This window comes from Sceloporus occidentalis, unplaced genomic scaffold (assembly GCF_023333645.1).
Source record: "Sceloporus occidentalis isolate IW3139 unplaced genomic scaffold, rSceOcc1.0.p SCAF_284, whole genome shotgun sequence".
Classification (NCBI taxonomy): domain Eukaryota; kingdom Metazoa; phylum Chordata; class Lepidosauria; order Squamata; family Phrynosomatidae; genus Sceloporus; species Sceloporus occidentalis.
The window spans coordinates 220,707-247,762 of record NW_028317264.1 but is presented as its reverse complement, the minus strand read 5'-3'; the positions used below and the strand labels follow the sequence as shown (position 1 = coordinate 247,762).

General features: G+C 45.9%; 1 protein-coding gene across 1 annotated transcript; it reads right to left on the bottom strand.

The window, feature by feature from the left end:
- Positions 1 to 287: 287 nt before the first annotated feature.
- On the bottom strand, positions 288 to 13,578 carry LOC149275472 (adiponectin receptor protein 2-like). The gene is made up of 7 exons (XM_089504671.1): positions 13,405 to 13,578; positions 5,895 to 6,026; positions 5,561 to 5,732; positions 4,149 to 4,335; positions 2,220 to 2,407; positions 1,455 to 1,648; positions 288 to 416 (listed from the first exon to the last, which is right to left on the bottom strand). The coding sequence occupies exons 1-7, from the start codon at positions 13,576 to 13,578 to the stop codon at positions 288 to 290; spliced, it is 1,176 nt and encodes a 391-aa protein (XP_089360797.1).
- Positions 13,579 to 27,056: the final 13,478 nt, after the last annotated feature.

The window sequence follows — 27,056 nt, the reverse complement described above, 5'->3', positions numbered from 1 at the left end:
GTCAGTGCCGGAGAGACCAAAAATCCCACCCCCCCTTGCAGAGCCGAAAGGGTTAAAAGATAAGTGACCCACTCCCCAGGAATAAATTAACTTCATACACGTGGTAATGAATCGTTGAGGTAAAATTGTTAGGTTCCACAGTCTCGTTGGGCTTGGAATATTTATTCCCCCCCCACCCCCGTGTCTCTCCTCCGCTGGTCACACGGGGAGGCAGTCTGCCTCCCTTCTCACCCTAGGCGGCGGTTGCTCTCTTTTCGCGCTGCGCTCCATCCGCGGCGGCGAGATACCTACAGCACCTCTTGGGCCGCGCAGCCCCCGCCGACGGTGAAACGGAACTCCTGGAGGTTGGATACGCCGTGGAAGTGGACGAAGGCCCCGGCCACGACAAAAATGTGGAACAGCTGGTGAGAGTGGAACTGCGGAGAGAAAAACATAAATGAGGCACGGTCTTCTAAATAAAGCCATTTCATCCGACCAGTAATAACTTCATTTTAAAACCACTGCCCAGTGGCTGCGGCACACGCCAACTGGTAATCACTGGCTTATATTATTTATAAAAATAATTACACGGCGGAGCGACGCGGCTTCATTCCGCAGATTAAAAGGGAGGACGGGATAAGAAAGAAAAAAAAAAATCAATACTAACATTTCTCTGAAGAAATGAATAAATCCAAACTTTATCCAGGAGACCCAAACCCAACGCTTAAATAAACAGGGTCATACCAATTTGTACCACCTGGAGGGGCAACAGGCTGTAGCGAGTGGGAGGAGCCAAAATAATGTTTACTTTATCGGGCTACCAATGGTGTCAAAGGGATGCACCGGTTGGTCCTACAGTAACTAAGGGGGAATATATATTATACATATATATATATTTTTATTATTATTTATTTTTATTTTAAGTAGGGAGCAGCCATAACCGTTTCCCAATGTAATATTTAAAGTAAAGTAAAGATTTATATTCTATAAAAAAAAGAACATTTTGACGTGGGAGGGGGATCTGCGTTATGATCATAGACACAATAAGACGTGAAACGGTTTCATTTAATGTTAACAAGCGGATTACAGAGAGACACCGCCGGGGATTTAATTTGTAGCAAAAGACATAAAATTTAAATGCAAAATGCCGTCAGAAATTCAGAATGAAAATAGATGGCGGATTTTAGGAACAGGTCAGAGGGGCCGTCACCGAAAGGAACAACAAAGCATCCGGATACCGGAAACGGCTCGCGCTGCGAATTAACCATTTTATCCCAGGGATGCCGAGATGGGAGGTAAAAGGGTGCCTATCAGTAAATGCACTGATTCAAAGACCCCACCCCCAAGGAGCAGCGATCCTGCGAACAGGAAGCTTAGGCGGCTGCTCCCATTGTATAGACACATGGGGGGGGGGGTTCTCGCATATAATTAGTTTTTTTTTTTTTATTTAACACCATAAGAAGGGCAGGACATACCCAGATATCGCACTTTCCAGGGAAGAAGCGTTCGGGGATCCGCGCGGCGTACAGGGCTGCTCCGGTGATGTACAGCGTGGCCATGAGGAGTAGCCAGCCGATCTGGCCCATTGTGGCGGCCTTCAGGAACCCCTCGGCGATGACAAAGTGCAGGGTGGGGATAATTCCGCTGAGACCCAGGCCCACAAACACACCTGAGGAAGGAGGACACGTCTGTTAAAATATCTATCGTTGATCCATCAAAGCCACCAACAATTTACGGCCACTTGTTTTGTTGGTCGCCGTCTACAAAAAGTGGAGTAAAACTAAATGGAGTCCAATAAAGGCCGGTTCTGCGCTCTGCACTCCAGAAAAACATCGCAAAAAGGATCAGAGAGACTCCATGCGAGAAGCTAATAACAGCACATGCTGAGGTCAGACGCCGTATTACACGGAGAAACAAGTCCGAGATTACAAACGAGCCAAGATTAGGAGGGAACGCCGATTCTATCCCAACCCCATCCATCTGCAGCAACATCTGACGGGGCTTTAATTACAGCAAAGAGAAGGCCGGGAACCAAAGGTCCACCCAACCACAAAATATACGGGTTATAGGAAAGAAGCCTCTATTCAAAAACCCGTTTTACGTTAATAGAAAGTCACGTTAACCTCCCCTGGGGGTTACGGCAATAATAACGACGTGCGGTGGCAGAGGGTGCCCCCTCGCCCTTCCTGGTCACCACAGTCGACTATACCGAAAGCTTTTGTACTCTGCTGTATCCTTACCGGCTCTCACTCCCCGGTACTGCGGCGTGGCGAAGAGGTCCCACTGAGACACAATGATGGCGGCAATGCCCAGAACACAGATGATGATCAAGTAGATGAAGCAAGGCTGCGGGTTGCAGTAAAAGGAGTAGTAGAGCCAAGGGACGAAGCTTCCCATGATGAGGAGTGCGATTCCAGAGTAATCCAACCTGCGGAGGGGGTGAGAAAGATGGTGAGGAAGAGAGGTATGAAGTGACGCGCGTTACCGTATCTTAAGCCCTGTTTTTGATGACGCTTGCAAACCCTTGTCTATTACAATGTATCTAGTGCGTCTTCTCAATGTTCTAGTTTGTGAACGTGTGTCCTGTGGTGGCCTCAAACACACGAGGACCTCTGCTCTAGAACCAAAGATATTCTACGTTCTGTATTACTTCTCAAAGTCTGCTCCCAAAAGCCTGGGAACAGCGGGGAGGACTGAGACGGAAAAACGCTGCTCGATAAGGAAGCTTCGGGTCAATGAAAGGGCTTCAAGCTTTGGACAACAGTCCCTTGCGCCATGTAGTGGACGCGCCCCTAGAAATTCCCTTCCACTATCACTCTAAGGCAGGGGTGTCCAACCTGCAGCCCTCCAGCTGCTGCAGGACTACATCTCCCACAGTGCTCAGCTAAGGGGCTGGCTAAGGAGTATGGGAGATGTAGTCCTGTAGCAGGTTGGCCACCCCTGCTCTAAGGCATCATAAAATAAGACTTAAGTCATACGTAATAACGCTCGATAGCCATTAACACGAGTGAAAAACGCTTTCTTTAGTTAGAAACGGCGGTTTGATTGACCGACTGCCTGATAATTAGGAATATCCAGGAAATCTGGCAAAGAGACGACGCCACAGCGGTCTCACACCGTGGTTACTAGGATTAACATAGCCATCGGCCAAGAGGTGGCAGCCGGCCTAGCGGCAACAATAAATTGATTGAAAACGGTGGTCAGGTTTCTCCAGGATAACTTCCAATCTCGATCAAATTTACGATAGTCATTTAAATCGCCCAGAAAATATTAAATATATCAGTAAATGTTACACTGAATAAGCCATTTTTTAAAAGTTTTTGAACCCAAATCAGTTTTTCACAACATGGCCATAAAAGGATTAAACACAATTAAAAAGGTAAAAAAAACAAAAAAAAAACCCCCCAGAATTTAACCCTTTAAAACAATAAAATGACAAGTTTTAATTTTCTCAGAGAAAGATAACACGGGGGGGGGGGGGGGGGGTATGCTAATCGGTGGAACGGGATAAAAATTCCAGGTATAAATGACAGAATTCGGGAAGACGGGAAGACGGCTTCCCCTACTTTGTTTGTGGAAAGTACCGAGTTTGACGTTCCCATTGAAACCAAACGGAAGACCTTCAGGCAGCTTTTACAAAAGTTCATTCAAATAACCTTTTTTTCCCCGTAAATGTCACCAGATGTTCTAAATACCACTAGAGCGATTTGAAGAACACGGCAGGACGTAGAGATTTAAACCGATCGCTGCTTATAAGCGGTAAAGTTGTCAAATAACGATGTTACACATAAAGACGTATGTTCAATGGAATAAAATCAGACCTTTTTTCTTGTTGATCAAAGAGGGGGGGTTGTCAGATCTGACTATTTCTCTCCAGAACAAGGTTATTTTTCTGGAATAATTAGTCTTCCCGTCTTTGACAATTCCGAGCCGCGGAGGAGCTTATAAGAAGCAAAGGGGGTCTTCTAGCCACCAGCTGTTAATGAACTACGACTCCCGCTAGCCTCCATTAGTCAATGCAGGTCGGAAGCAGGCGGCTCCTGGTTGAATAGACAGCCGGTGGCTCTTCGACGAGCTGAATCGATGTTAATGAACAGCAGGAAAGAGGCGTTTTCCTGGCTGATCTCGGGTTTATCGGAGTCGAGAAGTCGGAGAGAAGGGAATCTTACTTGGAGAAGACGCGGGAAACTCCTTCCGAGTGACAGTAGACGGTGTGAAAGAGCCACGAGAAGGACAAGCAGAGGATGGCGCCCAAGAAGAACATGCCAAAGACCACCTTCTCCTGCACGGGGGCGATGAAGGCCATGTTTGGCCGGAACATGTAGAAAATCCCCAAACACAGGAAGAAGACGCAACCTAAAGGAACGAGACAAAGACGGTCAGGCACAAGGCTTTACACCCAAACTGTTTCCGAGCATCTCGGTGAAGGACGACGACTGACGCAACATCAACCGGGATTTCCTTCACCCGTTCTGAGAAGAGCCGATCGCGGGGCGACATTCCGGCGGGCTGAACGCGAGCCGAGCCTAAAGAAACTACAGGTTTTGTGAATGCTTTATGCTGCAAGAGGAAAACCAAACACTTCTAACACCCCATTTATAGAACACCGGTCAAGAGACAGCCCGGGACACGTAGAGGACCATCTCTGGGAATTATCCCCCCAACATGAGTCAACGGGAGTCCGTCTTGGATACTCGTTACCCATTTAGGTCATTCTTCTCACAATTATTGAGATTTAACACTTTCCTCCATTATATATCTGCCGATTTCATGAACAGACGGAGCGGGTCTAGGACCTGAAAGTTCCACTAAGTGGGTTTTAATAAATTGCCGGGAGAGGGGGGGACTCTAAAAATATCCTAAACAATTGAATTAGCGCCGTTTTCCATTACAGGACGCCATACTACGCCGCGGTATCTGGCGCCTGCCTACACAGAGAGCGCTGGGTTCCCTCCGCGGGGACCGGCGTGCCGGAGGCATCATTAATCACACCGCGCTGGCGTACGGTTTATATGCCGTTATCACCGGACTGTATCGATACGCGAGATTTGATTGATTGGCCCTGAAATTATAATCGTGCAAAAAAAAAAAGAAAAAAAAAAAAAAAGAGGAAGCTTTGGCTCTGCAACGAGCTCTTTGGGACCGTGCGATGTACTCGGCCTACCGGCTTCCAGTTTAATGACGTTGGTTTCCGGGGACCGGTATTTCTGCTGCGTACGGGGGAATTGGTTAATTATCTCCACAACACACCGCAGGAACCTCTGATTGTGCTGAAAACAGCACAGACGTAAAACACACATTGCCGATTCATTGTAACGAACACACCGAGCGTGACCCTAAGATTATAAGAACAGGCAAGTATAGGGGCAATTATCAGGGCCAGAGTCTCGGGGGGGGGGGGCGATCCTCTCCCTAAAAGTCTAACCGGGAGACTCGTGTTAGATTCGGGAGCTGTATATCTATTCCATGCATATTTAAATCCCCTCGCTGTATTGGTCTCTACCACCTCTGCTGGGAGGCTGTTGAACCCATAGAGTTGAAACTTTGTTACGTTAAGTTGTCTTTGTGACGCGCCACATACCCAGCAGGTGTGTCCAGATGTTACCGGTCTCTGTGTGTATCCTGAAGATGCTCTTAAAGCAAGCCCTGAAGGACGGCATGGGGGGCCGGTGACCGTGCAGCAGGTAGTCGTTGTCCTTTAGCCAGTCCGGCAGCACGTCGTGGGGGATGACACGCCACCTCCCTTCCCACACCTGGGGGAGAAGAGAGACGAGAAACCAACAGAGAGGTCAATGATTTGGCAAATCAAAAACGCGTGAATGCCGGTGACGGACGAATTACTTTGAAGATCTACAATTCCAGTGCCGGTCTTTGGCAGCCAAATAGTTAAAGCGGAATCCCCACCGGTACCGTACCTTACAGACGAACTCCTCCACTCGCTCCATGGCGTGGTGGGCCTGCAGGAGCGGGGCCATTCCCATGAAACCTTCGTCCTCCGGGACCGGCTCCTCTACCGGCTCCTCTACGTGATCACGTGGCTCTGGCATCTGGAACACAAGACACGCGCGTCTGTTAAGCAGCGATCCCCCCCCCCTGGGAACACAAGCCATTTATGCCCTTCGGGGGTCTTATTTAACCGTTCGCCTGCCGGAGGGACAAAGTCAAAAGGTGTTTGTGGTTTGACCAGTCTGCTTGAGAACAGAGTTTACATCCACCTCTCTGAATCAGCCATTTACGAAGGGGGCTCCTGCTGTGATTGACATGGCACTGGACGACGACTACTAGGAGTTTTAAGAAGCCTGGGCTCTTCGGAAAGGGGGTCGGTGCAGAAGAGTACCCGGAGCAGGCCGTCCGAGGACACGGCTACAAGCCATTTACAACAATTATTAAAATCCACGACAACAACAAAACGAGCCGGTGTGTGAATTACGGGAGGAAAATAAAATGTTTAGAATGCGTTTTACGAACTCTGAAAGTGGAATCCAATTTGGGGCCAGAGAGGGAAAACACAGAGGAGCTCCAGGGACGGGATCCGAGACAGTCTTGATTTTACATTACACACACACACACTCAGACTCAGGCCGACACACACACACAGACTCAGGCCGACACACACACACACACTCAGGCCGACACACACACACACACTCAGGCCGACACACACACACACACACACAGACTCATGCCGACACACACACACAGACTCAGGCCGACACACACACACACAGACTCAGGCCGACACACACACACTCAGCCCGACACACACACACTCAGCCCGACACACACACACTCACGCTGGCAGACTGATCAGAGCGCAGTAATGGCCGCTTGTAATCGGACACGTGGTTATGTGGGTAACAGGGCTCATTCTTTGGCAAGATGCAGATGAGGACATTTTGTACAAACCGATCTGGGTGGAGAAGCCAATAAAACAGAGCTGTGTTGTTTTGTGGTTCCGCCCCCGTGCCGCGGCCCTCCGCGGCCCCCACGTCAGGAGAACAGAATGGGTGTGGATTATCCAACCTTTTCTAAACAGGAATAGCATGTCTGACAACTATGCCCATCCTTAAAAGGGCCACTCCAGCCATCGTATGCCGTCTAATGCACACGATAGCTCTGTGGTCCCTTTAAATTTTCATGGTGTCCCTCATTACGGTGCAAACTTTGAAAATTGTTCTTATCACTATAGCAACGAATGGCATGAAGGTGCATCAGGCTGCTCTGGAAACGCACTTTACGAAATATAGGTCTAGAGCGTATCTGATTGGGAATGAACTGCGCTTTAAAACAAAAACAGGGCGTCTCGTGCCGGATCTGACTGCTGGATTAATCTCAGGCTTCAAGAAACGGAATCCGCAGACAAGGATCGGATGTCTGCGGATCGCGCATGCATAATGCAGACCTCCTGCAACAAAGAGACAGCAGGGAAAGAGAGACAGCAGACGAGGTGCGCTGCGAAAAGGTACACCCTGCAGTGTGAAATTCCAGCCGCACCGCCACATGAAACGCCTGAACCTGATCCCATCTGGCCGGAGACAATGAAACAGGTTAAAAGAATTACTAATGACATTTAATAAATTATGTGTCCTATCCGATAGCCCTCTGTGCTAGAATTACAGGTTAAAGGGACAGTCGCCAGACCTTGAACTCATTTTCTGGATACGTGATAAAGCAGTGAATGAGAGCGAGAATGAGAGCGAGAATGAGAGCGAGAATGAGAGCGAGAATGAGAGCGAGAATGAGAGCGAGAATGAGAGCGAGAATGTCAAGCCCCTAGGCTTAGTCGGCTGTGTGAAGGATCTGGGGGTCATAATAAGACAAGGTTGTTTTATTCAGATGATTTTTCCAGTCTTATAATTGAACAGATACAGTATATTGAAGCCCTTTTTGAATGCACTCTATTCTTTAGTTACTGTAGTTAGAAAAAGACTTCCATTCGATTTCCTTCTCCCCTTGGCTGCTTCTATGGGGAACAGGAAGTGTACTTACGTAGGACTTCCTGTAAGCGTATTGTACCCCCCCCCCTTCAATGTCAGAGCGGAGCCCAGGTGAAGTCAGTGGGGGATCAATCATAGTGACCAGCTGTCATACCTATGAGGGAATTTAAGCATGCATGGGATAGGTGTGTGTCGGGGGGTGGGGGGTATTCTAAACACCAGGGGCCCGGTTTAAGCTCTTACAGCAGGTGGGCAGGCTAGATAGGGAGAATGACTCTTACATGACATCAAACGATAAGCTTCTATGACCACGTAACCCCTCCATGAAAAGAAACTCTAGAACTCAATGCGCAAAATGAAGCCGAGGTGTACCCTGCAGCCAGCAAATCTGTGGCCAGTTTACAAAGGGAATTCTATTTTTAAAGGCACGGCGCCCAAAATAGCAAATGCTGGCTATAGCAATGTACAAAGCGCAAGCGTGACGGCGTAACGCACAGCTGCGGCCCATCAGAAAGCGGTAAGTGCCGTCCGCTTTCTCCCGGGTCTTACGCACGGCTGACTCAAGAGGAACTAAATCAGGACGGAAGGTCGCAAGAAGTCCCTCTGAAAGCTCTCCTAGACGGTTAGTCACTGCCCTTTTAAAGTTTAACTTCACAAAGAACTCCACTCCCACCAGTGTTTTTCCCCCCCAGACCTTCTGCTGGAAGGGGGGGGGGGGGAGGAAGGGGGGGGTATTCCAGCAGCCCGCAGCAGAGCTTACTGTGTATAAAGGTTACAGGTTACTCAGCCGCTCTTTCAAAACTGTGTCAAACGCCAGGAGTTTGAGAAACTGGGGGAAAAGTGTAACAGCGTGACGGGGCGACAACATTACGACATCACAGAGGAAAATAACGCAGTCAGAGAGCAATCAAGTCAGAGAGCAGTGCCATCTGTCCTGAAAAAAAACTACTAGGACCCTAAAACTCATATATATACATACACACACACACACTAAAGTGCTTCCGAGAAACGCGTCGGCCCCTCAAACCCCGGGGCCCTGACTCAGCAAACGTTACGCAAATATTCCCGCGAGTCCAATTATCCGGGCGCGTCGTTTTAGTTTCCTGGTAAACTCCCCGCTCCATGGTGTATTCCCGACCCCAGCACCGCGAGGAAGAAGTCTTGTACCTTGGGAGCGGCCATTTAATTAAACATATGGATCGTTAGACGACGAAGGTCACATGTTCTGAACTCGAGACATTTTTGTACGTTGATATTTGGCACCTTTCATTTTTGATGTGCAAAGAAGAGAGATCGTTGGGCTCTTCCCATAGTTCTACCCATAAAAAGAGCAATTCTGGTCCAAAAAACATAGGAGTGATCTTGTCACCATAGCAACCAATGGACAACTGGTTCACTTTTACCACTTTGCACCAGACTTCCCATGTATAAGTGACAGCGGGGGGGGGGGGGGGATTGGGGTAATTTACTGCCAACAAACCAGAAAGATTAAACATGGCAGCCAACGGCACGGCTGGGCTCAAGGTGTTCCAAAGTCATTCTATCCGGCACTCCTGGATTAAATCGATGTTACTAGACGCTCAGCTCTTTAGCGACAACGTCACGGCATACGGCGACTCGCTGGACCTCATGAAACTTTAATACCTATAATAAAGCCTCTCTGGGCCCCGTCGGACTGCGACTCGCAAAACAAACTAAAAAATAAATAAATACAAAATGTAAAATAATAAGGGTCTAAATAACATGTAAAAAAACAAAACAAAAAAAAAAAAAGCACGCACTACGGGCAAGACTTTTACTGATCCGAGTGACTAAAGTTAGAAAGCACCGGCCCTCCAAATGTCTTCTTCTGGGGTTACACTCCATAAAGCCCTTTCTTCTCCCCCTGTAACCAACCAGACCAACACCCCCCCCCCACAAGAAGAGGGGTACCCCCAAAGTTGATACAAACTTGTAGAGCTCCTTATATTTATCAGCCGCAAGCACGTGATGACATCACGCGGAGCCGTATGCAAATGAGTTACTCTGCATTGGAGTCGATGATTTGCATACATTACAGCATTGCGAGGATTTGGTTACTGAAAAAGCTTGGAAAATTCCCTGTTAATTTTCTCTCAACGTTCCGGGTCCAGATTCAAAGAACATTTTTAAGACAAAAGGAGAGTGGACAATAATAAAAAATAAATACAATATATAAGTCATATTTATTATAATAATGGTGGTTGTTAAATCCCCATCAGAAACAGGCATAGCAAAGCAGATCACCCCGCCGGTCCACACAGCGCGGGGGTTAAATGAAGGGCAAAATTAACTCATTAATATCTCACGAGAGCACAGAGATATTATTATATTTTTTAGGTAGCACCAATAATTTCTGCAGCGCTTCTTACAATCCACACATTCAATACAAAACTAGAACCGACAGACTAAGACGACCCCAGTAAAGGGGGCCTTGTGCGCAAGAGCTTACAATCTAGCGGTCAGTAAATAACTAAATGGCTGGCGGGGCAGCGGCTCCTAGAGCCACCTAGTCCAGCAGTGAATTATTGATGGCGCTTAAAAGAATAAAGCAGAGGGTACAACGTCTGCTGGTAGCCTTTAGTCTCTTTCTCCGTATCGTTGCCGGGTTGGCACGCGGCGTTGGAGACGGTGAATTCCAGCTGCGTTATCTACTGTAAAAAAAAAAAAAACATTTCCCGGCATAAAATTAAAATCAATTATATTAAAAAAAAGAAGGCACAAGGCAGCTGTCTGAAACCTTACATTCATCAGCGATGGTGAACGCAGCGTTCATTTTTTTTTTTCAGCTTGATGATGCAGATGGCTCAGAATTTCAACGGTCAGCAGTGAAAAATTGACAGCTTTTCTATTGCAAATGCTGAGCCGACACGTGGAATACGGGGCAGTATAACGCAATGACAGCAAAATATATATGCATTAATAAGATATTTTAGATATATTTACACACTAACCAAAAAAGGAAAGCCGGTTCTGTTTTTTGTGTAAAATTACGAATGAGGCAAAATATTATATAATTAATTTTTTTTTATTTTGGCCATTTAATAGCACTAGGTGGAGCGGCATTTTTAACAGAGCCAAAGGTCTATTAGATATAATCATATATAATATGTAAAGAGTGAAGCTGAGCCAAAAGAAGAGAGCGATAAACAGTGTAACGCGAGTAGAGAACAGACCCAACTTTTTGTCCTTCTGGGGCACAATTATCTGTGAAAGCCTCATCTCCAAGGATATTATTCTTCACACTTCCACGGACTCTGGTCGAGGAGGGTCCGCTCGCACCAAGACATGAAAGAGTTATAAAGATGTATAGTTTGGGAGTATAACCGCCACGTGCCCGTACATGACAAAGGTCGAGATTAAACGGATTATGTGGCAGGCATATAAAAAGGACCCATAAACGATAAATCTCCATGAAGGAGTCATTTATGGTTGGACTGTAGAAGTCACCGGTGACGGATTATTCTGCCCCATGACTAGTCTTGTGACTTAGCCTCATGTTGGAGGTCAGGGAACAATCGCAGGACACTGGCACTAGTTATCCGATTATTTTCAACAGGACAAGCTTTGTCCGGTTATTCCGCCCGCCGGGCGACACATTCCGAAAGTGCCTAATCTTCCTAAAGGACCAATCATGTGATCAGTGTGACCTGACCCAAGGATCGGGAGCCGAGACGCAATCCATAGGCACCAAAAAACTAAATGGAATGGGGCAACCAGCAAGAGCATTCCATATACCTAGATTTAATGTAACCAGCGAACATGACGATGTGCTCACTCATCCAACATAGGCTGGGTTTGGCCTTCATGTTTTTATTCCAGATAGATCTCAATTGTTTAATGTAGACAGCGTCTGGACTAAGGGTCCGAAGACCCATTGCAATTACTGGATCCGAATCAACAGCCCTGGGACACTGTATAAACAAATACCCCCAAACTCATCAGCCATTTTTGCAATCGTTCTTTTTTTTCCCACCAATCACATCCCTTTCGCACCCTGCGGGCAATTTATATTACAATAGCAAAGCCGGGAGCAAAGGGTGTGCGCGGAACCTCCTCTGACCAAGCCGCTGTCATCTGACGTGTGTTTAATGGCTGCAATTTTCCACGAATGCGTAGTCGGGGAAGGTCACCTTGAGGTCGCATTGAATGCACTGGCGCGTTGTATATGCGTTACCAGGGAAAAGAAATGTGTTGGGATTTTTTTTTAATAGAGCGCTTTTCGGCACCAATGTACGGAAACTGGGAAGGGACCAACGGGCGACTCGCTTCCATACCAAAAACCTGATATCTTCCAATGCCTTGTTCCCCAGCGAGGTCCAGGATTGGCCCCTGCAGGGACCTGTCTGTGCCACTGGATACGGGGTGAAGCCAAGGGGCCCTCTAAAGTGTTTCTATACATAGTATATAGGAACCACAACAACGTATAATGAGATCGACATAACTGTTCCTTTAACCGAATTACATTCCATTAGTTGAAGATAATGTAATCATGGACAAAAAGCTAAAGAATTGCTCTTTGTCTCTTCTTCACCATTATATCGATTTCCAAGAGAAGACAATTGATGTAAACGGTTATATTTTCAGCCCCGCTGCATTCTCTACGTCTCCTCCTCACCGCGATGGTCTGGCCTCCCCTTACCGAGCACAAAGCTACATCCTTCTCGCCAACGATTAAGAAATATAGAAATATAGACAGTTCTCGGGCGATCTGCAGCCTTCCTGGTGAACTACATATCCCATGAAGCAAGTGTGTCCATGCATATCAAATCAGCATGCCTATGGGCTATACCCTTCACCTTTGCTGTTAGGTTACAGGGAGATGGATTCATATATTACGACTGGGATTCTAAGTTTCTAGTCCTGTTAACTTGATTCAGTATTTTTCCAATAAAAAAAACAAAACAAAAAAATAAACAAACCACACCACCCCTTTTGAGTGCTAGAGTTAGTTAGAAGAACCTCCCGCCTGGCACCTACATAGTTAAAGTACGGCATGAGAAGCCCTGCCGGCAGACAAACAAACACGAGTCCGTAACAGGAACTTTCACCGAGCTGAAGAACAAAGAGAGATACACTACGTCCAGCACAACCCCGGCATGCGACTGATAACGCGGGGCTCGAACCACCCAGATTAACCCACGGAATGCCACTGGCCAGGCTTCAGCTTCTATCCCTCCCAAGCAGCCTCCGGATTAGAGTGATCAGAATTATAGTATAAAAGGGCAGCTTCTTGTCCAGAGTACGCGTGTGTGATACAGAAGGGATCAGGCGTATCTAGAACAAGAACTAGGCTGTCATGAGAACTAACTCGTGCCATGAGAAGGTCCTCAAAAACCACCAAACGCTTCTGTCCAGAATGCACCACCATAAAACACAGGAGCCTCGATCTGCATCTGTATCCAGATCACCATCTACACTCGCGCAAAGAACGTGCACTCACCAAGGAAGGAAGGAAGTGGCTACTCACATTATCCTGGGCAGGGCACGGAGCGGGGTCTGCCAAGAGGGGACACAAGTCATCAAACTGGTCATGTTGGGAGTCTGTGTCCTCCGAGGTCACTGGCATGTGTCCTTTGCGCAGTCTCAGGACGGACTCCGGGCTGGCTGTGCACCCCTCCTGCACTCCGTCTTCTGTGTTCATGGGATGATGGGACTTCTGTTTGTCAAGCGTTGCGCTCCACAAACATCCAGCGTCAGAAGAACGATCTGTTATCAAACCAGAAAGAGACAGCGTGTTACAAAAAAAGAAAAAATGGCTACTATATGCAAAAACATAAAAATATTTAAAAAAAAATGACGACATTTTTGGCCACTGACCATGGGACATCCTGGGATAGGGAAGACCAAGTTGCTCAGAGCAATCTCCAGCTAACCGAACACAGTGATAGAAAAGTTACAGGCGTATGGTACTTTGTAACAAAGATATAGCCCCGCCCTCCGGCCAATCGGATCCGCTGTACTTTGGCTTTTAAAAAAAACTGGCCGCAAGACAACAAACACAAGCCAAAACTGGGTCATAAATACTGCAATGAACTGGGGTTACACGGTCATGATATGAGGATATACAACAGAATTATGCACCGAAGCCTATTAAATATCCTAGGCTGGCCCGGGAAACCCTCCGCAAGGGGGGGGGGGTCACGGTATAAAAAATAAGTCACATGGCAAACCGATAAACTATTAGATAGCGAGGCTCCGGCACCCACCAGGAAAACCTATAGTTGGCGCTTAATAAAAAAAAATAATAAAAATCTATATTTCCATTGGCACAAAAAAATAAAATAAAAATATTATTGTTTATAGAAAGTTCTACCAACAAAAAGTTAGGGTTGCCTTGACAGTACGGGGTATTTAAAAATACATGACGTCCTCCAGCAGCTGCGGAGACAACCCCTGGAGACTTCAAGGTCTGCGTTCTGAGAAATGAACGCCTCTCGGTACACAGATGTTTAAAGAGGATATACATTCAAAACAGAGCGTGCTCTGTGTACACGGAGAAGAGTAAATACACGCCAGCCGGACCATCCCGACGCGTGTTCGGAGCCAGGACCGCGACACATACCCAAACACCGACATGCCGGAGGGGTGCGATCACGTGCCGCCTCTAACCGGGGGGGGGGGGCTTAACGTGCACAGAATTAACAGGAAAGGCACAGCTTAATAAATAACTAATGACCCCAATTAACTAAGCCTGATGACAAAAAAACTAAATTAACCGGCTCTGGATAATAATTTGGCAACAAGAAAGAGATGTTTGTTTCCAGTTACCCAGCAAATCCTTTTTTTTTTTTTTTTTTTTTCCCACTTTTTTTATTTATTTATTTATTTTTAAACACAGATCTAGACTTTGAGATTTTAATTAAAAAGAAAAAAAAACAAAAAACACAAACACATAAGGGACATGGTTCTTAGTTTTGTATCCATGTTAGCAGATAACGATGTCACTATTGTACCCGTTACCTAATCCCCCCCCCCCCCAAAAAAAAATTTCAAGGTTAAAAATATGCATGCATCTCTCTATTTTTCTTATCATCTACAATAAGAACATTAAACATCGATACATGTCTCTCTTTGGGGTAATTTTTTAGTAAAAAGGATACATATATATCATATATTACACAACTAATTGTAAGACTGTACTCATCGTATAAATTGTAAAGCGGTAAGTATATTTGATTGTGCTTAATAAAAACAATATAATGTAGTGTATAGATGGTATTGCTTGCAATAGAAGAATTGGTCCCTTTTAAGAAAATAAATAAAAATATACATAAAAAAGGATCAGTTTTCTACACGCCACAGAATTCACAGTAATTTCCCCGATTACAGCACCCGAGATTAGTCACGAGCCGACGGTTCAGACTCTGGCGATATTGATTTTGTAACAATAAGTTACAAAAGGACAACGGCGGAGCCTCGCGCCGCTCCGTACCAAGGGCAAAAACTTCTGGCAAAGTTCAGTCCTGCGATCCAAGGACAGGGTGCGCGTGAAAACGCTTTATAACACCCCCCCCCTCCCCCGCCTTAATGTTATAAAATAAATCATAGATTATTATAAAGGTTTCACAAAATTACGCATTTATGACATCTGGATTATAAACCAACACGGTGAGCGTGGAACCCTTTATCACCAGAAGACATCAACCGGTCCCATCCCAGCGATTACCGATATATGAAAAATAAATAAATGAAACAAACAAACAAAATAATCTCACGTATAACGAAACCTGAGCTCAGCCAAAGTCCTGCCATTAAATTAGCTTATCCTACCCGGACGAGACGACGAGATCAGCGCTCTAGGAAGGTCTAAGAAAAACCCACACTCCAAATCTACTGGATCCACGCATCATATACACGGTGAAGCTCCGAGGGGAGAGAGGAGACCCTCAACAAATCCATGTAAAATGCAGACGTCCGCTTGATTTTTAGGAGCCAGAAAAGGGGGGGGGGGGGGTGCGTTTACATACATATACACATACACATATACAAACATATATATATATACATAACCTGGGGTTCCAAGCGTTCTGTACTCAAACTTAAAAAGGGAATTACTAGCACAGAACCTGCCGGTCGATCGGCCCCATTCGGCCCCATCTAGTGCTGTTGTTTTGTCAATTGTTGGCAACCCAAGAGGGTAATGCAACAATGCCACGTTGCTCCTTATCTCTAGATCGTAAGCTCCTTTGAGCAGGGCCCTCCTCACCTGTTGCCTCTGTAAATCATACTGCTATGTTACATACTACTTGCTATGTCTACCCATTGTACAGCGCTACGGAATTTGACGGTGCTATATAAAACAATAATAATAAATAATAGTTATCTCAGGATCTTAGAGGGACAGCTTTTAATTTATTTTACTATACGGCTCTCTACGCAAATACGTCACCCCCCTGCCTTGTTCCAGCAGGCATGTATCGGCAAACACGGCATAACACGGAAAACCATACATGTGATTTGCACCCAAGCACCAGATGCCCTTTGCATGGTATAAAATTACATAAAATAAATAAAACTCCACGTATTTTATCTTCCCCAAACATGTTGAAATAAACCCATCTGTTGGCTCGGCTCAGAGACAAGTTGTCTGCAGGGGCGCGGGGAAAGCCAAAAAAACACAACGCCAACTGTCCCTATACATCGCACACGGTCTGTGATGTCTTCATAAGGCACTAAATGTATAGAAATAAAGCAATTTCCCAGCTAAACGCATAAAGAGCGGCATTTTACCAATGCCGGCAAAATCTGAGCCATTTTTTTACTCAAACCAGAAAAACTATTGTTGATTACCTTTCGTACAAAGAACTTGGTCGTCGTCGTTTTAATACATATGTAATTGGTGTGCGCAGAAATGTTGTGCAATTTGTTTCCCTGTTACAAAATTACGTGTAAGCATATAAACCTGAAATTGTTTCACGATCATTTAGTCGCAGCCTCTCCCTTCGTGGCCATTAAAACGGTGTTGTCATAGTTTAAATATAATACAAATATTATTTAAATAAAGTTAGATATTTAGTTACGATTGCATTCTATACTTTGAAGTTTGAACTACCGGAACTTTGTCCAGTTTGTTGTCGTGTAATGCCCATCAACTTGTATATATTTATGTGTAAGGTGTTAGAGGGGATGTGTATGTGTATGTATGTGTGTATGTATGTATGTATGTATGTATGCAACAGAGTGGGGTGTGTGTAAATGTAAGCGCAAGGTGTTAGAGTGAGCATGTGTGTATGTATGAATATGTAACCGTAGGACTGCTTCTGACCATCCTTATGCTCCCTACATCATAATTCATTCACAGTCCCCACCACAATCATTAAGCCCCCAACCACCAAAATCTCCATCCCCTACCATCATGACCCTATACTGCATCACGATCAGCCCCCTGCATCTTGATGGCTCCTCAATTAACTTATCTTCGTGTAAAGACCTCAAGCATCCAACTGTACGCAAGTTCATATTACCGACGTGTTGCAGCATCATGCGTGCGCCGGGAACTCCACCGAGATTAAAAACGGAATTGTTAGTCTCCGAATCAGTCTCACGCCACCTGTGCAAAGAGGTATACGCTCGGGTGGTTTAATTGCCCCGAGTATCGTGACAACCACCTTTAACGAAGGGATGTCACTATTAGATACTTGCCATAGCATCGTGACTCACAGTTATTAACAATAATATGTAGACAGAACAGCAGCGGTAGCCACCCTACCGGGAAATCCGCCGTGAGTCACCCATATTAAGCAAGAAATTACTGGTCAGTCCTGCAAATCCAGGACTGTCGCTAGGTATGGCATTATTGTTGGTCTCTAGTAATCACGGACTTACCAGCTGCACGCTGCAATACAGAGATTCACTTTCAAGAAGGGCCAGCCAGGCCCTTCCGAAGACAGGCCGCCATTGTTGTCAGTCATGTGATATTTTGGGGGAACTTTCCCTGCTGAAACCACACAGAGCTGGCGCTTTATGGCAATGCTAATGAAGTCGTTTCTCTATTTACTTTCGTTAGTCAGAGAGTCCAACTGGGTGGTTAAGCCTGAGCCATTCTATTGTTCGCCACAGGCAGTATAAGGAGTCGGCGTGTTTGTCTAGTAGATTGGAGATCAGATAATAGAGCGAGAACTCATACCAATGGCTGATATGCAGCTGCCAGAAATAGCATATTCTGTCATTTAGAGACACTTCTCATGTGACACAAAACCAGGGGCTCATAGGCTGTTGCCTTATAAACTGAAAACACTTCTGGATTATTTTTTTGTGATTAAGCCCTCGGAGGGAAAAAAAATAAAAAAAATAAAAAATAAAAAGGTTTACTTGCTAGAAAGGACTAGTTTAATGCTTGACTGAGTGGGACTGCACCTTTAGAAGCAGAAACAATAAGAAACAAAAACAATTTGTCTGATTTAGTCGCCTTTTGTGAAATTAGAAGAAGCTGCGGGAGAGAATGAAGAATGAGCGAAACGCAGGAGGCAATCACCAGATCTCCAGGGGGATGGAGAGCGTTCCGAACGCGGTGTGAACGAGGGGCGCCGGGATGAATTGTCTGATTTTAGGAGGATCCTATAAGCATTTTTAGAAGCGCAGAATCAGACGGCAGATTCGGCCCATCTAGTCCCTTTGATCCTTTCATCGGCAGCGTACATGTATGTAAAAGACAACATATATACATCTGATGCAGAAAAGTAAATCCTGCCATCATACATCTTGCTGCATTCAAAGCTCCTTAAGAATGTTAGCTCTTAAGCTGCGCAGGGCTACCATCTTCTGGGTGTAGATAAAGCCAAGTGGCCCCAGCGGCCCCTGGTCAACGGTAACATATGCACCGGCCCAAATATTTACACACACTGTACATACACACACACACACACACACACCCTCCTCCCTAACACTCTTAACCCCTCCAGCTTCTCCAAATTCAATATTAATTTTAAAGGGCTAAGCTCTCTGCGAGAAGGCTTGAGCTGGCCCTGCACAATGTATAGCCCAGAAGCTCTCTAGAGCAGGATCTATATGATGTTAAATGAAATCCATGAGATGAATCCACACCTCCCTCTATAGTAAAATTAACCCCTTTGTGTTTTGTTCACTCTCTGTGTTCTAAAGAATGTAAGCTCTTAAGCAGGGGAGGGCAGCGGGTAATGCCTAGTGGCCCCATCAGACCGATGTATTTTTTTTTCACACGGTACTCTATACAAACTGCAAAACCCATTCGCTTCTCGCCCGCTTCCGAAAAGCCCGCAGGGCAGCGGCTGTAATACAGGGTGTACAAGAAAAGCTGCAAACGCGGCTTCTACGGGTATTGTCAGAAGACGATTTACTCGAGTTATCTGATCAATTTAGCCTCAATTGGTGTGTTATTGTGGGGGAAGGGAGGAGACGCAAAGCCGGACAAACCAGATCTCAGATCGGATCGCTCCCTAACATTTCGCTGTATGTAATGCACTCGGTGCTCCCTCTAAGGTGGGCGATCACCACCAAAACAAGTCAAAAAGCAGATGAATTAGATAAATGACCCGTTTTATTTAGTCCTGAAAACGGATAAATAACATCAGTTCAGGACCCAATCCCCGCAATTGCGATTTAATGGCATTTAACCATTTCAGTGCTGAGCTACAGATTATTATTTAAGGGTAGCGCTCCATTAAACATTTAAATCACGCAACCAGAACATTTTTCGGGTAGGGTCAGGCAGACAAGTCACAACACCCTCAGCCATTGAGACAACGCATACACACACACAAGCAATAATGTGACCGCAGCGGAAATGAGAATCCAAAGCCCTCCCGTGAAACGCGTCTCCATACCGTTTGGCGGCACGGATTTCTTGTTTCGTTGGAACCGCAACTGAGATCAAAGAAACAAAAACAGGCTGAGTTTCTATTCCAACAACTCAAAGGAAGCCCTGCATCCGCAGAAATGGCCACCGATCGGCCTGAGACACTGAAGGAATTTCAAGAGGATCGTTATAGGAGACGAGACGCCTTCTGGGTCGTAGCTCCAAGAACTACCCCAGGGCAATATACTCTTCACACACAAGAGGGTTATGTACAAAGGACGAGGTACTCCTAGTGTTATCACCATAGCAACCAACACATTGTTCTTGTTACTTGCTCCACTGTTGACCCAGAACTTCTCTTCATGTACTACCCCTGTTAAAGTTTACCTAGAACCCCGCAGGCAGAGAGTACATTTAGGACTTCGCACGGAGCCAGGGTTCCAACATTCATTCTTTGGCAATAAACTCATCATCTGGGGCACTGCTGTTCAACCGGTGGCTCTCCGGGGTATACGTTTGGCAATCGGCCTGCCTGAACACCCCAGAGGTGCATCTGAAAATGAATTTCGTACGCTCCGCTTCGACTACGCTTGCCAACGGTAGGCAGCCCTCGACACAGCAAACGGTAAGAAGACCCTGATCTACGAGACCCGGTCGGATTCGAGGAACTTGCGATGCGGATAGAGCTGGGTCTCTCCACAGCCGGGAAAATGGCGAATCCAGCGGTAACTGTATCCATACAAGCCCATAAGCCACACGCAGTCCCGAGGATATTTAACCCTTGCATCTGTCTACTAGCAATGAGATGGAACGCGGCCAAGCGCGCACCCAACGCAAGTTAGCTACCCCAAGTTTTAGCTGTCCAAGTATGAATCCCATGAGCAGAGAGTACCGCAAGCACGACGCTCCTTTCCTTCCAATGCCTCCAAACGGACCCCACCAACACGCCGTTTAAGATTATTGTCTTGAGATCTCTAATTGAGAGGTGGGAAGGGTTAATACAGAGAATTTGTTACACAACATCGAGATTTGTGATGGGCTTTGATAGTAAATATTGGTTTATAGGTCTCAAAAGTTATTAGCGGAATATACACACAAAATGTGTGGCTCTATAAAGAGGAGATAATGACCTTGAGCTACCGCGGCCATTTGGTATTTGCGTGAAGGCTGGTAAACTCAATCCCAAAATAAAAACCGCATGCCGGACGGGCATGCTTCACCCGTAACACAATCCGGACGGGGCTGCTTAGGGTACGCGGAGAGACGGTTCTTCCTTTCCTTTAAAGTGAGACAGACCCCAGATTTAAAGAGTCTATCCTACCAAAAACTGGGAGTCTCATTATCCAAAAATAAATATAAAAACTATGATAAAATGCATGGGAAGTGAAGAATAAAAGGCTAAAATCTGACAATCTAACACTTTAACTCCTCCCCCTTCTACCTCCATTTAATGCAGGATGCATACTAAGATATGCTTCCTGCACATGCTCAGTAGAAGCCCTGTTTAAGACAAATACAGCCGAGCGCCTATTGAAGATGTGGCAGCGGGAATGGTACTAAGCATGTCCAAGATGTGGACACATTAATGCTTCCTGGTTTCAGAAGAGGCAAAAAGGGAAGGTTGAAAATAAGACAGAAGTCTCCAATTAATAAAGCTAGTTACGGTCCAAGCAAAAAAAAAAAAATCTCCCCCCCCCCCCAAAAAAACCCCTATAAATTTTTTTTAAAAAAAATAATGGTTTGGGGGACTTTTTAACAAATTAATTCAAGCATCCAAAAATGCGCGCCCTCGGCAGATCAGGCCCCCGGTTACTGGTCCGTGACAGTTCTCATGATCCCGATGCATATGGAGATGTATCAGAAGACGTACAACCCCCCTCCACCTCCCGGCTTGTACAGTTTAATTGGCTTGAGCAAGTCCTAAGCTTTTAATTCCCAATATTGAGATATTAATGTCAAGGTCTTGGTCAGAAGTAAGAACGCAAGAGGAGGGGAAAAACACTGGGCGTAGAATAATGGTAAGAAGTTGTTAAAAAGCAAGTTGATAAAGTTTATAGAGCATGTAAAAAAAAAAAAAAGCTTTATGGGAGTTAATTTCAGACACGGAAACCGGTTACGGGGATAACAGACTGGTAACAGCTCCAAAAATAATGCCAGTGGGAGGCAATTCCGCTTATACAATTAAAATAAAATTATATATTTATATTAATTAAAAAATATACACCTCCCAGAACATTGTCAATATTGGTTTTTTTTTCTTTTTTCTGATCGACATAATTTAAGGGAAAATTATAGCTAAAAAAAAAGAGGCAATACTTTCTGCGATAAAAAAAATTCTTGGGATAAGTAGAAAATGCCACGCTGTCACTGGGCCAGGGTACATAAGGGCACATGCTGGGGCCATGTACAGAAAGATGGGGGGGGGGGCAGAAATTCTACCCAAAAGTCAGGCTTTCACACAGTGAAAGGGCCGTCGCATGGACTGGTTAGACGGGCATTTAGCACAAGAGGACATTGGGGGACGGGGGGAGAGGACGCTACCTGAAGGCATGGAGTACTGGAAACAGAGTGTGGGTCACATTCAGAATTTCTGTGTCACGGTAACCAAGTGGAGGATAAACAACCACAGAGTGCATTTCCTATCACAGAAAGCAGGCTTGGTCTATGGCTGCCAATTGTAGGCGAGGAGAGGCAGACGGGATTAGGAGGGCTGTGCAGATACAAAGCGATTTTGGAACCTGTTGGCAGGAGACAGTAGGAAGCGGGTAGGCTGGCACACTAGAAGCGGGTAGGCTGGCACACTAGAAGCGTGAAGGTGAGGGCACGTGCTAGCGGCAGACTGTGGCACAGGCTGGCAGACGGAACAAGCCGGCACTACATGAGATGTTACACAACAAGACTGGAAGTATCACAACAGACGGGGACGTCTGCAACACGTAGGACAATGGCAGACGTGGGACTGGCACAGTAGACGGCTCCAGAGAGGGCACGGGTTGGAGGAAGACAGCGCGCTCACTCACGTCAGTCACAGCAGCGGTGGTGTGGTTGTTTACAGTAACACATGAGGGTGTAGCGGTCGAATAGTGTGTTACACACAGTATGATTTCACAACAGCCACGGCAATGAGGCCGACACAAAACACCGGCAAAAGTAACATGCTGGCAGCAGGCTCGGGCATGGGGGGTACACAGGGAGAGGGTCTGGCACAGGATAAACACCTATGGATATAGATAGGATTTAGTGGGACCAGACATGTACTGCACAAAGACTGAAGAGTGGTACAAGCTGGCGGTGGGCACAGCCAGAGAGCACTTGTTAGCGATAACCAGGGTGCATCAAGTGCACACAACTGGGGGGCATATCCTGGCACTGGGCACATCACCATAGGGGGAAGCCGTCCCCCGGCCCATCATCAAGAGGGGGGAGCATCCCCTGTCACTGGGCACATCACCAAGAGGGGGGGACCATCTCCTGTCACTGGGCACATCACCAAGGGGGAGCCATCCCCTGTCACTGGGCACAAACCAAGGTGGGGAGCCATCATAAGCAGGAAGATTGGGTAGCTGTGGCACAAAATCAAAGGGGTAGAACAGCAGAGGGCACAATTAGGGGGTGCGGATTATTATGCAAGCAAAGGCTGAAGTGACACAATAAGTAGGCGTAACAGAGCCCATTAGGGTAAACAAAAGGGGCAATAAGGCATTCCTGAGGAACCCCTGAGATATTCTAAGCGCCTCACCTGGTTCTGCGCGGTAGATTCAGCAGCCCGATATCCTGCTCCGCCAGCCTGGCCCGTTTTCGTCTTATTGTCGCCTCCCCAGGTTACTTGGCCGCGTCACTGTGACGTCCATCGCACGAGGCCACTATAACCAATCCCCAGGAACCCTACCAGCTTCCGCCAGAGCGACAGGGCGAGAGGACACACCCTCTCCGCTGTGCATGCCGGGACGCGTAGTCCCAAACTGTCTCCGCCCACTTATTTGTTTCTAAGAGTACAAGGTCGACCCACAGCTCGTGCGCCTCTGCAACCAATGAGCGTGCAGTTACCTGACTTCCGCCTAGTGCTTTCCGTTACCATAGAGATCAGGACTCTTCCCAGGCAATGAGAGAAAAACATAGCATATTTTCTTCAAATATTTTAGTTCAAATGCATAAAATATGCAGTTAGCCGCATAATCCTATGGACTCCTATACCTCTCTAAATTAATTCCAATATGTGCTGATTGGCTAATCAGGAAGTAAAAGCGTTAAGCTGGTGAAAGGGTCATAAGCGGCCGAGGCTCATTGATGGCTGTGGGACGAAGGCCGCCCTGTGGGGTCAAATCCTACAGATGAGCTACTGGAGCCCAAATTGCTGGAAACGTTACTGCTGGTTCTGATAGAAAGGAGTCAGAATATGCAGAACATCTCAGTTTGTTGTGTTTGGGTCGGTGGGGCCGCAGACCAGTCCGGGTGCCCATACCGACCCCTGTCCGCTGCCAAAAGCGTTTACAAAAAGAACTGGCCACGGAGCGATGGAAGAAGGTGGCCGGGTGCGTTGCTGGAGAACACGCGGCACCCGGACACATCCATGGAGGCCGCACCTCGCAGCTTACAGGACTTAAAGGATCTGCTGCTAACGTCTTGGTTCCAGATCCCACAGCTCACCCTCAGAGGTCTAGTGGAGTCCATGCCTCAACAAGCTCCATAAAGACAGGGTTGGATGAGTCTGGTGTTGAGGAACTCAAGGGGCTCCACTGAGCCCCTCGAACGCGAGCCAAACGTCGGCCAACATCAGTCTCTGACCTCCTCACATCAGTCTCACAAACGCTCCTTTGGCTGAATTGGCACAAATTCCCACTGACACCGATTAATTAAATGCCCGAAGGCTGTGGGGTGGGGGCAACTCCATATTAATACCCATGGTTTTGGAATGGGATGCCCAACAAGTTCATATAGGTGCGATGAGTTCATTGTTTTAATTACAAAACCTAAATTATAATCCCGTTTCTAGCGTTCTCAACATATTGTGGGGTCCACGTATGAACAACTGGCTAATGAAGTAAGGGGTTGCAATCATAGGATTTCTAAGGTGGGGGGCTGGCATTTCAGGACCACCTGTGGAGACTAGTTAGCTCGTCCCAACTGTCCCAACTTCTGTGGGACACTCCTGATTTGTAGCCAGCCCCGTCCTTCCACACATTTTAGAAGTTTGCCATCTTCCTGCCCTGGTACCCCGGTGTCCGTCGCCTGCATCCATTGTAGGTGTAGTTCTACAATTACTCAGTCATCAGTCTCCAGCCGGGATCTTCATCGGATGACATCATACAGCCATATACATCTCCACGTCTTATCATTTCAATGACTGTGAGCACCGTAGCACTTCATAAAAACGTGAGTTTTTGTTGATATTTTTATACGAGAAACCTTGTGCTGGATTTATTATTTAAAGAATAAATAGTAGAGAATATAGACTTTATTAGTTTAATATTCACCAATCAGAACAATCTGTCTTGATGGCTGATATAAATACCTATATATATATATATATATGTCTGGTGAGAGGGGCTCTCTCATGCTCCCACCTAACTCATTGCGTTGTATTCATATAGCGCCAGCAGATTCCATAGCGCTGTTACAGTATAGGATTGTAAAAAGTAACAATAACTTTAACCTTCACAATGACAAAAATTTACTATTAACACCCAATCAAACATGCTAGTACAGTAGGAGAAGAGGGTCCTGTCCTTGTGAGCTTACAATCTATTGTCCATAGCCTAGGTGGCGTTTTTTTTCTGTCCAATGGGACTTGATGGTCTCGTCATAAACTCAATTTATACTCCGTGAACCGACACATAATGGAAATAATAGTATTTTGGACCTGCTAACACTTAACATTTGCCCCAGTGGTTACCAGATTACCATCGGGACACCCGCACCCAAAACACGGAACTAATTAAACATCATCAGTCGGGTTGTACATGATTATAACGATTGATGTCTTCAGGGAGCCGATCTTGGAACACAACCCAGTATTCTTTCCTGCCCAGGAGTATTGAATAGGAAGGCAGCCTTTTACCAGGTGACCGCGGATCAAATGTGATTTAACCTCCTAATCAAACAATGTGCTTAATACTTCTCTACAACATCGGAGCATCACGTGCAGAATAATTACTCTTTTATATATTCTGTAACATTTTATCCCACGGAAAGAAAAACATTTCCTCCTTCAGCATAACCCCCAGCGCTGTATATAGTAATATAACCCCCAGAGCTGTATACAGTGATATAACCCCCAGAGCTGTATACAGTGATATAACCCCCAGAGCTGTATACAGTGATATAACAACCAGCGCTGTATACAGTAATATAACCCCCAGCGCTGTATACAGTAATATAACCCCCAGCGCTGTATACAGAAATATAACCCCCCAGCGCTGTATACAGTAATATAACCCTCCAGCGCTGTATACAGTAATATAACCCCCCAGCGCTGTATACAGTAATATAACCCTCAGTGCTGTATACAGTAATATAACCCCCAGCGCTGTATACAGAAATATAACCCCCCAGCGCTGTATACAGTAATATAACCCCCAGCGCTATATACCGTAATATAACCCCCCAGCGCTATATACCGTAATATAACCCCCCAGCGCTGTATACAGAAATATAACCCCCCAGCGTTGTATACAGTAATAACCCCCCAGCGCTGTATACAGTAATAACCCTCAGCGCTGTATACAGTAATATGACCCCCAGCGCTGTATACAGTAATATAACCCCAGCGCTGTATACAGTAATATAACCCCCAACGCTGTATACAGTAATAACCCCCAGCACTGTATACAGTAATATAACCCCCAGCGCTGCATACAGTAATAACCCCCCCAGCGCTGTATACAGTAATATAACCCCCCAGTGCCATGTTTATTTGTCTTTAAGTTACACAAATATCTTAACTAGTAAAGGCCCCCTCTGTATTTTAAGTAGTTATTTCCAATGTGAATTCCTGTCGCCCTTCTGCGGTGTGTATTTAGTCTCGACATACAGACATGAGCATATTGTTTTATAAATTAGTCTGATTTTTGTTATATACGCAAAACCATCACCAACTTGTAAGCTTGTGAGCCGGGCCCTCTTTACCTAATGTTCGTCTTAGTCTGTCGGTTCTAGTTTAGTCAGATCCCTTGAATGTAAGGACTGTAAGAAGCGCTGCGGGTATTGCTGGCGCTATATAAATAAAATATTACATTTTATTATTTTTAGTAATATTTTAATGATATTATGCATGTACTCATACTTACTATACAAAATATGGACCACAGCTCCCCCTGGTGTTCAAATGCCGTATGGCCGCGCACACT

Bases quoted from the DNA above. Each gene is read 5' to 3' on its own strand.
- LOC149275472 (XM_089504671.1), bottom strand. From the start codon at position 13,578: ATGAACACAGAAGACGGAGTGCAGGAGGGGTGCACAGCCAGCCCGGAG. The intron at 6,027-13,404 runs GTGAGTAGCCAC...CTTGTGTTCCAG, and splicing joins CGTGCCCTGCCCAGGATAAT to ATGCCAGAGCCACGTGATCA. The intron at 4,336-5,560 runs GTATGTGGCGCG...TCGTTCCTTTAG, and splicing joins CATCTGGACACACCTGCTGG to GTTGCGTCTTCTTCCTGTGT.